This window comes from Rutilus rutilus, assembly GCF_951802725.1.
Source record: "Rutilus rutilus genome assembly, chromosome: 11".
NCBI classification, from domain to species: domain Eukaryota; kingdom Metazoa; phylum Chordata; class Actinopteri; order Cypriniformes; family Leuciscidae; genus Rutilus; species Rutilus rutilus.
In genome coordinates, this window is record NC_140216.1 from 222,075 (window position 1) to 234,729 (window position 12,655).

Consider the following 12,655-nt stretch of genomic DNA (forward strand, 5'->3'; position numbering starts at 1 on the left):
AGTACAAATTTCATTAATTTAGAATTTGGGCTGTGTGATGTCATTGTATGTTGGTCAGTATCGCTCACAGCCTTTCCATTGCTGTTTTCCATCTGCCAATTACTCGTTTACAAATGAAGCACTGGTTACAGGGAAAACTAAACACCCAAATCAGATGATCAGACTTTTTTCTTTTGCTTATTTTCTTTTTGCCGAACACAACAAAATTCCTTCCATTCCATTTCAACAAAAAGACCTTCTTAGAAGGATTTCAATCTCATTTACTGGAGAAGCACAATGACAGAAGATATTAAGTCTTGTTTTCTGAAAATATTAGTTTGTGCTTAAAACAAGAAGATTTTGACCATCCACAACTCTTTATACCTGCTCATGTTAAAGACATTTTGCTTTACTATTAGCTGTAACAGGTTTGAAGTCACACTGCCATGTTCCCCATCATTCTGTGAGCTGTTGATAAGAATGTATGTTCAGTTTCACGCTATAATTGATCACCCTGAGACTCACCAGGAGTGGCCTGTACGGTTGCTGGCCGGCTCCGAACACCGTCTCTCTCCGCCACTACTGAGATGTCATACAAGCGTCCCGGTTGCAAGCCCTGGATCCGGGCCGAATCCCTCTCCGGCGCCAGGATCATCTCCGGGAGTCTGACGGATCCTTCAGTCTGATTGGCTGCAACGGAGAGGACGTACCTGTCTATCTCCCCCTGCGCCTTCTCCCATTGGACAACCACTGATGTGGTGCTTGTCTTCACAACGTGCAAGTCCTTCGGCCCGGAGATCACTGTCCACAAATGAATGAATCACTGGTTAAAAACCTACTAAAACGGCTGGGTTTCACTTTATTTTGATGGTCCCTTTAACAGATTCTGTTGTCTATAAGTAACATTGCACCTACATGTCTACTAACTTTTTGATCTAGATTTAAAATGTGAGAGGGAATCAGTATTGTATGATCATACAAGTGTGTACAACTACAGACATGTACTTGCAAAGTTATTTATAGTCAGTAGAATGTCTGTTGTAGGAGCATCACAATAAAGAGTTAGCAGATATTAAGCAGTCTACTAATACTGTAATGAGAGTTGTTGACATGTAGTTGCAAAGTTACTTATAGTTATTAGAATGTTCAAAGTGGACCATCAAAATAAAGTGTTACCAAAGGCTGTTGCTCCACACGGTTGTGTTTGCATAGACTCACATGTGGTGAACTGTGTTGTGCTCTCGGTTCCCATCATGCCATCCTTCTCTCCAGTGAGACTGACCATATACTCCTGACCGGCGGCCAGTCCAACCTGAGTGAATGTGTTCAGTCTTCCGCTGATCCGGGAGATTATTTTCTGATCCGTTTCTTTCTGTGGAGAGAGAGAGAGTGACTTGAGAATCAGGGCGTCCACATGAACAGGCCAAAACAAGCTGCAAAATATAAATTGCATTTATATTGATATTTGCAGTATGTTGTGTTCCTTATTTAAGGTGAATATTACTAATATTCAGCCTGTTGTTCATTTACTGCTGTGATACAAAACATCTATAGAGTGACTTCATTTATATTCTGTTTCAACACAAACATGAGAATTTGTAAGTATTGTATGAGTAACAATGAGTTGACCTCAGTGTTTCTGTCTTGTTTTCCAGCACGAATATCTAAACATTCTTAAATCAAGATACATTTACTGGAGAAGCAACATGACTGAAGATATTAAGATATTAAAATCAATCAAAATGAAGTGAGTTTGTACTTAAAACAAGAACAAATATCAGTCAGTGGAGTCAGAAAAATAATCTAGGTTTCCCTTTGAATGAAGTTTATTTTTCTGACTGAATGAACATATTTGTTCTTGTTTTAAGCACAAAATCACTTTCTTGATTCATATTACTATCTTAATATCTTCAATGATTTTGCTTCTCCAGTAAATGTCTCTTGATTTAAGAATGTTTAGATTTTTGTGCTGAAAAACAAGACAGAAACACTGAGGAAAAACATATATTTTTTTGCAGTGTATGAACAATGGCAGTTTTTTTCACCATAAATAATGATTCTGTCAGTAATTGACTCAATCCCGTCTCAGAAAGTCACAGCTTAAGAAAGTAAAGAGTTTTCCTGTGGTAATTCCTGCCTGATGACGGAGTTCCTGAGTTACATTTCAGTAATACATTCATTAGCTAAAGGCAGCCAATATTTACAGATTATTAAGGCTAGAGTAATATTTAGCTCATATATTGGCAGAGCCTCTCTCCAGCTCTTTATTAGCCCTGCATTCAGTTTCAGTCCTCATTGCCAGTTCGCTGGTGTTCTCCAGTCTTCTTTTTTATAATAACCATAATTGGGTCTAGCTGAGATCCGGTGTGTCTACAGCTTATCTAAAGACACAGAGCAGGTTATTATATCATAGCCTGTGTTGGTTATTATAGCATAAGTTGGTTATCATAGCCTGTGCTGGTTATTATAGTCTGTGTTGGTTATTATAGCCTGTGTTGGTTATTATATCCTGTGTTGGTTATTATAGCCAGTGTTGGTTATCATAGTCTGTGCTGGTTATTATAGCCAGTGTTGGTTATCATAGTCTGTGCTGGTTATTATAGTCTGTGTTGGTTATTATAGCCTGTGCTGGTTATTATAGCCAGTGTTGGTTATTATAGCCTGTGTTGGTTATTATAGCCTGTGTTGGTTATTATAGACTGTGCTGGTTATTATAGCCTGTGCTGGTTATTATAGTCTGTGTTGGTTATTATATCCTGTGTTGGTTATTATAGCCAGTGTTGGTTATCATAGTCTGTGCTGGTTATTATAGCCAGTGTTGGTTATTATATCCTGTGTTGGTTATTATATCCTGTGTTGGTTATTATATCCTGTGTTGGTTATTATAGCCTGTGCTGGTTATCATAGTCTGTGCTGGTTATTATAGCCTGTGTTGGTTATTATAGCCTGTGTTGGTTATTATAGCCTGTGTTGGTTATTATAGCCTGTGTTGGTTATCATAGTCTGTGCTGGTTATTATAGCCTGTGTTGGTTATTATATCCTGTGTTGGTTATTATATCCTGTGTTGGTTATTATAGCCTGTGCTGGTTATCATAGTCTGTGCTGGTTATTATAGCCTGTGTTGGTTATTATAGCCTGTGTTGGTTATTATAGCCTGTGTTGGTTATTATAGCCTGTGTTGGTTATCATAGTCTGTGCTGGTTATTATAGCCTGTGTTGGTTATTATATCCTGTGTTGGTTATTATATCCTGTGTTGGTTATTATAGCCTGTGCTGGTTATCATAGTCTGTGCTGGTTATTATAGCCTGTGTTGGTTATTATAGCCAGTGTTGGTTATCATAGTCTGTGCTGGTTATTATAGACTGTGCTGGTTATTATATCCTGTGTTGGTTATTATAGCCAGTGTTGGTTATCATAGTCTGTGCTGGTTATTATAGACTGTGCTGGTTATTATAGACTGTGCTGGTTATTATAGCCTGTGCTGGTTATTATAGTCTGTGTTGGTTATTATAGCCTGTGCTGGTTATTATAGCCTGTGCTGGTTATTATATCCTGTGTTGGTTATTATAGCCAGTGTTGGTTATCATAGTCTGTGCTGGTTATTATAGACTGTGCTGGTTATTATAGCCTGTGCTGGTTATTATATCCTGTGTTGGTTATTATAGCCAGTGTTGGTTATCATAGTCTGTGCTGGTTATTATAGACTGTGCTGGTTATTATAGCCTGTGCTGGTTATTATAGTCTGTGCTGGTTATTATAGACTGTGCTGGTTATTATAGCCTGTGCTGGTTATTATATCCTGTGTTGGTTATTATAGCCAGTGTTGGTTATCATAGTCTGTGCTGGTTATTATAGACTGTGCTGGTTATTATAGACTGTGCTGGTTATTATAGCCTGTGCTGGTTATTATAGTCTGTGTTGGTTATTATAGCCTGTGCTGGTTATTATAGCCTGTGCTGGTTATTATAGCCTGTGCTGGTTATTATAGCCTGTGCTGGTTATTATAGCCTGTGCTGGTTATCATAGCCTGTGCTGGTTATCATAGTCTGTGTTGGTTATTATAGCCTGTGTTGGTTATTATAGACTGTGCTGGTTATTATAGCCTGTGCTGGTTATTATAGTCTGTGTTGGTTATTATAGCCTGTGCTGGTTATTATAGCCTGTGCTGGTTATCATAGCCTGTGCTGGTTATCATAGCCTGTGCTGGTTATTATAGCCTGTGTTGGTTATTATAGCCTGTGCTGGTTATTATAGCCAGTGTTGGTTATTATAGCCTGTGCTGGTTATTATAGCCTGTGCTGGTTATTATAGCCTGTGTTGGTTATTATAGACTGTGCTGGTTATTATAGCCAGTGTTGGTTATCATAGTCTGTGTTGGTTATTATAGTCTGTGCTGGTTATTATAGACTGTGTTGGTTATTATAGCCTGTGTTGGTTATTATAGCCTGTGTTGGTTATTATAGCCTGTGTTGGTTATTATAGCCTGTGCTGGTTATTATAGCCTGTGCTGGTTATTATAGTCTGTGCTGGTTATTATAGTCTGTGCTGGTTATTATAGTCTGTGTTGGTTATTATAGTCTGTGTTGGTTATTATAGCCTGTGCTGGTTATTATAGCCAGTGTTGGTTATTATAGTCTGTGTTGGTTATTATAGCCTGTGCTGGTTATTATAGCCAGTGTTGGTTATTATAGCCTGTGCTGGTTATTATAGCCTGTGTTGGTTATTATAGCCTGTGCTGGTTATTATAGCCTGTGTTGGTTATTATAGCCTGTGCTGGTTATTATAGCCTGTGTTGGTTATTATAGCCTGTGCTGGTTATTATAGTCTGTGCTGGTTATTATAGTCTGTGCTGGTTATTATAGCCAGTGTTGGTTATTATAGCCTGTGTTGGTTATTATAGCCTGTGCTGGTTATTATAGCCAGTGTTGGTTATTATAGACTGTGTTGGTTATTATAGACTGTGTTGGTTATCATAGCCTGTGCTGGTTATTATAGTCTGTGCTGGTTATTATAGCCAGTGTTGGTTATTATAGACTGTGCTGGTTATTATAGCCAGTGTTGGTTATTATAGCCTGTGCTGGTTATTATAGCCAGTGTTGGTTATTATAGCCTGTGTTGGTTATTATAGCCTGTGCTGGTTATTATAGACTGTGTTGGTTATCATAGCCTGTGCTGGTTATTATAGTCTGTGCTGGTTATTATAGCCAGTGTTGGTTATTATAGACTGTGCTGGTTATTATAGCCAGTGTTGGTTATTATAGCCTGTGCTGGTTATTATAGCCAGTGTTGGTTATTATAGCCTGTGTTGGTTATTATAGCCTGTGCTGGTTATTATAGCCTGTGTTGGTTATTATAGCCTGTGCTGGTTATTATAGCCAGTGTTGGTTATTATAGACTGTGTTGGTTATTATAGCCTGTGCTGGTTATTATAGCCAGTGTTGGTTATTATAGCCTGTGCTGGTTATTATAGCCAGTGTTGGTTATTATAGCCTGTGTTGGTTATTATATCCTGTGCTGGTTATTATAGACTGTGTTGGTTATCATAGCCTGTGCTGGTTATTATAGTCTGTGCTGGTTATTATAGCCAGTGTTGGTTATTATAGACTGTGCTGGTTATTATAGCCAGTGTTGGTTATTATAGCCTGTGCTGGTTATTATAGCCAGTGTTGGTTATTATAGCCTGTGTTGGTTATTATAGCCTGTGCTGGTTATTATAGCCTGTGTTGGTTATTATAGCCTGTGCTGGTTATTATAGCCAGTGTTGGTTATTATAGACTGTGTTGGTTATTATAGCCTGTGCTGGTTATCATAGCCTGTGCTGGTTATTATAGCCAGTGTTGGTTATTATAGACTGTGCTGGTTATTATAGCCAGTGTTGGTTATTATAGCCTGTGCTGGTTATTATAGTCTGTGCTGGTTATTATAGCCAGTGTTGGTTATTATAGCCTGTGCTGGTTATTATAGACTGTGCTGGTTATTATAGCCAGTGTTGGTTATTATAGCCTGTGCTGGTTATTATAGTCTGTGCTGGTTATTATAGCCAGTGTTGGTTATTATAGACTGTGTTGGTTATTATAGCCTGTGTTGGTTATCATAGCCTGTGCTGGTTATTATAGCCAGTGTTGGTTATTATAGACTGTGTTGGTTATTGACCGTCGTTGTTGTCCGGCAGCTGTTCTGTGATGTCATCTTTGTTTTTGACCATGTTTATGGTTCCCTAGCAACAAGCATCCCACATCTGTCTCTCTTTCTCTGTAACTTCTGATGGCTTTTTTCTTTCCCTGCATGAACTCTCTCTCTCTCTCTGCTCACTGTCATTTCCTCCTCCTTATTCCTCTGATACATCAGTCTAATTCTCTCCATCGTTCTTACACCCTCCCATTCATGTTTTGTGTGGTAAAAATGAGCCTTTTCTGCATTTTTCATTGTCTTTTCAGTGTAACTGTTACTGATAGCATTTTTAAACATCTGTTCTTTACAGTGTTTCCTTTGCTCTCTGTCTCTCTAGTATGTAATGTTATGACGACCAGTAAGCGAAGGTCAATAAACATCAGTTTTATTGTTGTAGGTGTGGTCGCTGATCTGAGTTTGGTCGAGGAATCTGAGGATGTGAACGTTTCTCACAGTTCTGCTATGAGAATGAAACAAAGTGACTGCACTTGCTGAAAAATCACATTATGAGTTTCACACGGACAGATAAATGTATAGAGGAGAACAAAAGTCTGATAGCATTAATGAACATGACCGATTAAATTGACTGACCAACCGACCAACTAACCAACTGACAGATCAACTATCCGACAGTCCAACCAACCAACCAACCAACTGACCGAGCAACTGACCGACCAATCAACTAACTGACTGACCAACTGACCGACCAATCAACTAACTGACCGAGCAACTGACCGACCAACCAACTGACTGACCGACCAATCAACTAACTGACCGAGCAACTGACCGACCAACCAACTGACTGACCGAGCAACTGACCGACCAACCAACTAAATGACCGACCAATCAACTAACTGACCGAGCAACTGACCGACCAACCAACTGACTGACCGACCAACTGACCGACCAATCAACTAACTGACCGAGCAACTGACCAACCAATCAACTAACTGACCGAGCAACTGACTGACCAATCAACTAACTGACCGAGCAACTGACCGACCAACCAACTGACTGACCGAGCAACTGACCGACCAACCAACTAAATGACCGACCAATCAACTAACTGACCGAGCAACTGACTGACCAATCAACTAACTGACCGAGCAACTGACCGACCAACCAACTGACTGACCGAGCAACTGACCGACCAACCAACTAAATGACCGACCAATCAACTAACTGACCGAGCAACTGACCGACCAACCAACTGACTGACCGACCAACTGACCGACCAATCAACTAACTGACCGAGCAACTGACCAACCAATCAACTAACTGACCGAGCAACTGACTGACCAATCAACTAACTGACCGAGCAACTGACCGACCAACCAACTGACTGACCGACCAACTGACCGACCAATCAACTAACTGACCGAGCAACTGACCAACCAATCAACTAACTGACCGAGCAACTGACTGACCGACCAACTGACCGACCAACCAACTGACCGACCAATCAACTAACTGACCGAGCAACTGACCGACCAATCAACTAACTGACCGACCAACTAACCACAATCAAGCATTCAAAAGTGCTGTGGTATTAATTTTGCATTATTTTCTGTCAGAAACTAGGGATGAACAACTATTAAAATTCTGCCTGATACTAATAAGCCAATATTTATTTTCATGAAATGGTCAATAACAAATAAATGTTCATTAATTAATTCTACAGTATTTGCCAAAATAAATAAATAATTGTAATAATTTTATGTAAAGTTAGGCCTCATAACAATATAAAGTATGAAAAACTGATATTCATTTACCAGTGTTATTAAACTATAAATGTATTTCAAGATGAACTTAAACTGAGCATTAGATAATAGCAAAGTACATCTAAATGTGAATACAGGGGAAATGAGCACAGGAAAATAAATATCCATTATTGGCTGATATATATCCAATATCAAGTGATGCCAACATATAAAAACATTTCTAAAATCAGCCCATAAGCAACACGATGCTGACAGAATCAGTCTGTTTGATTATAGGCTTGAAGTCTGTAGAGCTGCGGATTAGACTGAAGCGCTTCAAATACTATTGCATGCAGAAATAAGAGTTCCAGCATGTTTTCAGCATATTTGTGCATTAACATCACAGTTTGTTCCTGAAGCTCCACTCATCGATAGCGCTTACGTCACCACAGCACAATTACTGACAGAAACAGGCCATCAAACTCAGCCGAAGCATCACTTCAAGACCAGCAGTGATTATAGCCAGCGCTCCTGCGAAACTGCAGACATCCAGCAGTCGTCGGTGTGTGTTTCATTCACACCCGTAAATACAAGGTCAGGCTCACGTGCAGTGGAAGCTTGAAGCCACAACAAATTTATCTAAACTGAAAGGATTTTGCAAGCAAAAAGTGACAGTGCCCGTAAGAAATCTCAGATCAACATAGTTTGCGAAGCATCACATTTGCTGTGAATTCACTAGGTTCACAAAACACAAATGAACTTTGCATAACATTGAGACGACTGACTGAGCGCTGATAGTGTGTGATCGTGTGTGTTGGGCTTCAGTGAGCCGAGATGGGCACTAAACATTCAGACGGCTGTAAATCAAAGCTGGATTTCTGTCCAAAACTCATAGCTTGTTTTTCCATTGCCAGATTGAGCTCATTTTATGTCTGTGTAAAAATTAATTTGTTTTTCCTTTGGAAAAGATACTCGGCCAGATTTAAGTTCGGGCTGCTGTGGGAGCCGTAAAATACTTTCTGTACCTGACATTATCAGAAGAGGAGAAAACACTGATTCTCATTTACGGTTTTGCAGTAAAAAATAAATAAAAAATGAGATATTAATTAAATCAAAAAGGACTGTCCAGCAAATGTTACTATGATGCACAAATCCTTTAAAATTTCAATTTAATTGGATTTAAATAATAATATAGTTTAAATGATATATAATTTTTCACATTCCATTATTTTATTGCCATATTTTCTGTATTAAATGCATACACTGCAAAAAAGTATGTTCTTCCTCAGTGTTTCTGTCTTGTTTTCCAGCACAAATATCTCAACATTCTTAAATCAAGATAGAAGCAAAATAACTGAAGATATTAAGATATTAAAATCAATCAAAATGAAGTGAGTTTGTGCTTAAAACAAGAACAAATATCAGTCAGTGGAGTCAAAAAGTCGCCACATTTTTTTAATCATTTTTTCAGAAAACAAGACTTAATATTTTACATAATTTTGCTTATCCAGTAAATGTCTCTTGAAACGCTGAGGAAGAAAATCATTTTTGCAGTGTATTTAGCTGAAAATATATATATTTTTAATCTGATCTCATCCTTAAAATGACTAATAAAAGATATAGGGCTGAAACTGATTTTATATTGATTGGATGGATAGAAAGAAAGTCAAGTTCATCACTCATCTTAAAATCTATTGATATTTGCTATTATTGTTGATTTGTTATTATTGTTGTTACATGCAGGTGTGTGTGTGTGTGTGTGTGTGTGTGTGTGTGTGTGTGTGTGTATGTGTGTACGTACGTGTGTGTGTGTGTACATGCCGTGCTGGTGAAGCTGATGAGGAAGGTGTGTGTGCGTGTGTGTGTGTGTGTGTGTGTGTGTGTGTGTACATGCCGTGCTGGTGAAGCTGATGAGGAAGGTGTGTGTGTGTGTGTGTGTGTGTACATGCCGTGCTGGTGAAGCTGATGACGAAGGTGTGTGTGTGTGTGTGTGTGTGTGTGTGTACATGCCGTGCTGGTGAAGCTGATGAGGAAGGTGTGTGTGTGTGTGTGTGTGTGTGTGTACATGCCGTGCTGGTGAAGCTGATGAGGAAGGTGTGTGTGTGTGTGTGTGTGTGTGTACATGCCGTGCTGGTGAAGCTGATGAGGAAAGTGTGTGTGTGTGTGTGTGTGTGTACATGCCGTGCTGGTGAAGCTGATGAGGAAGGTGTGTGTGTGTGTGTGTGTGTGTGTGTACATGCCGTGCTGGTGAAGCTGATGAGGAAGGTGTGTGTGTGTGTGTGTGTGTACATGCTGTGCTGGTGAAGCTGATGAGGAAGGTGTGTGTGTGTGTGTGTGTGTGTGTGTGTGTGTGTGTGTGTGTGTACATGCCGTGCTGGTGAAGCTGATGAGGAAGGTGTGTGTGTGTGTGTGTGTGTGTGTGTGTGTACATGCCGTGCTGGTGAAGCTGATGAGGGAGGTGTGTGTGTGTGTGTGTGTGTGTGTGTGTGTACATGCCGTGCTGGTGAAGCTGATGACGAAGGTGTCGTACTGCACCGCTGCTGGACTCCAGGACAGTGTGACGGAGGACTCAGAGATGTTTCTGGTGCTGAGACGAGACACGGGCGACAGCGCTGGAGAAAACACACACACACACACACACACACACACACACACACACACACACACACACTTACTCTCACATTCAAAGCAGCAACTGCAGTGCTGTGTGTCCCATCACTGCTGTATTCATTCACCAACAGCACTAATACAGACACACCACATGTGTTATTTCAACACCTCCATCTGGGATATAAAGGCGCTATTTAAAGTGTCTGTTAAGCTGATCTATCTACGGCTTTAAACTCTTCAAGGCTGTGAAAGACTAAAACATTTATTCTGGAAATAAGATGAGGAGTTATGTTATATGGTGCGATTGACTCGTCATGAATCAGAATAATAAAGAATTTTCAAAAGTTCATACAGTATTAACATGGTGGCGCCAGAGAGTTCCAGCTAGAGGCTTCGTGTTCGCTGTGGTTAATGTTCAGACGGTCCTCTATCTGTGCGCTTTACACACAGAGCATCCGGAAAGTATTCACAGCACTTCACTTTTTCCACATTTTGTTATGTTACAGGACTACTGGACTACTGTAATGCTCTCCTGGCTGGTCTTCCAGCATCACTGTCAATCCTCTGCAACTGATCCAGATGCTGCAGCTAGAGTGGTCTTTAAGGAGCCGAAAAGGGCACGTCACTCCTCTCCTCACTGAATTGCACTGGTTTCCAACAGCCGCTCGCATCAAATTCAGGTCATTGACGTTTGTCTACAGAACAACCACTGGCTCTGCTCCCTTTTACCTAAACTTATTACTTCAGACCTACGTGCCATCCAGAAACTTGAGCTCTGCAAGTGAACGCCGTCTTGTGGCGCATCATCTCAAAGAGGCACTAAATCTCTTTCTCTGACCTTCACCTGGACTGTTCCCTGCTGGAGGAATGATCTAACTCAACCAGAGCGGCTGAGTCCGGGGACATTCTCAAGAAACGGCTGAAGACGCATCTTTTTCGGCAACACTTGATCCATTAATACTAACTTTTAATTTCTATTCTATATCTACTATCTAAAAAAAAAATGGATAAAAGCAACTGCTAAATTAATAAATGTAAAATGTAAATGTACAGCCTTATTCCAAAATGGATTAAATTCATTATTTTCCTCAAAATTCTGCAAACAATACCCCATAATGACCACGTGAAAGAAGTTTGTTTGAAATCTTTGCAAATTTATTAAAAATAAAAAATGAAAAACTTGGTACATAGGTATTCACAGCCTTTGCTCAATACTTTGTTGAAGCACCTTTGGCACCAATTACAGCCTCAAGTGTTTTTGAGTATGATGCTGCAAGCTTGGCACACCTATTTTTGGGCTGTTTCTCCCATCTTCAGATCTCTCCAGAGATGATCAATCGGTTCGAGTCTGGGCTCTGGTGGGCCACTCAAGGACATTCACAGAGTTGTTATCTGAGCTGTGTGCTGAGGGTCGTTGTCCTGTTGGAAGATGAACCATCGCCACAGTCTGAGGTCCAGCACAGGTTTTCATCATGGATGTCTCTGTACATTTATCTTTCCCTCGATCCTGACGAATCTCCCGGTTCCTCATCTTTCCCTCGATCCTGACGAGTCTCCCAGTCCCTCATCTTTCCCTCGATCCTGACTAGTCTCCCGGTTCCTCATCTTTCCCTCGATCCTGACGAGTCTCCCAGTCCCTCATCTTTCCCTCGATCCTGTCGAGTCTCCCAGTTCCTCATCTTTCCCTCGATCCTGACTAGTCTCCCGGTTCCTCATCTTTCCCTCGATCCTGACGAGTCTCCCAGTCCCTCATCTTTCCCTCGATCCTGTCGAGTCTCCCAGTTCCTCATCTTTCCCTCGATCCTGACTAGTCTCCCGGTTCCTCATCTTTCCCTCGATCCTGACGAGTCTCCCAGTCCCTCATCTTTCCCTCGATCCTGACGAGTCTCCCAGTTCCTTCATCTTTCCCTCGATCCTGACTAGTCTCCCGGTTCCTCATCTTTCCCCTTAATCCTGACGAGTCTCCCGGTTCCTCATCTTTATCTCTCCACACGATCCTGACGAATCTCCCGGTTCCTCATCTTTCCCTCGATCCTGACGAGTCTCCCAGTCCCTCATCTTTCCCTCGATCCTGACGAGTCTCCCAGTTCCTCATCTTTCCCTCGATCCTGACTAGTCTCCCGGTTCCTCATCTTTCCCTCGATCCTGACGAGTCTCCCAGTCCCTCATCTTTCCCTCGATCCTGACGAGTCT

At 40.8% G+C, this 12,655-nt stretch overlaps 1 protein-coding gene across 2 annotated transcripts in view; it reads right to left on the reverse strand.

The window, feature by feature from the left end:
* tnxbb (tenascin XBb) overlaps positions 1–12,655 on the reverse strand; it is a 39,019-nt gene that overhangs the window by 16,254 nt on the left and 10,110 nt on the right. For both annotated transcript variants that reach the window (XM_084423771.1, XM_084423770.1), the window contains exons 5-7: positions 10,349–10,464; positions 1,198–1,351; positions 505–780 (exon numbers count right to left, since the gene is read on the reverse strand). In XM_084423771.1, coding sequence (XP_084279897.1) covers positions 505–780; positions 1,198–1,351; positions 10,349–10,464 — 546 coding nt within the window. The remainder of the gene's footprint in view (positions 1–504; positions 781–1,197; positions 1,352–10,348; positions 10,465–12,655) is intronic.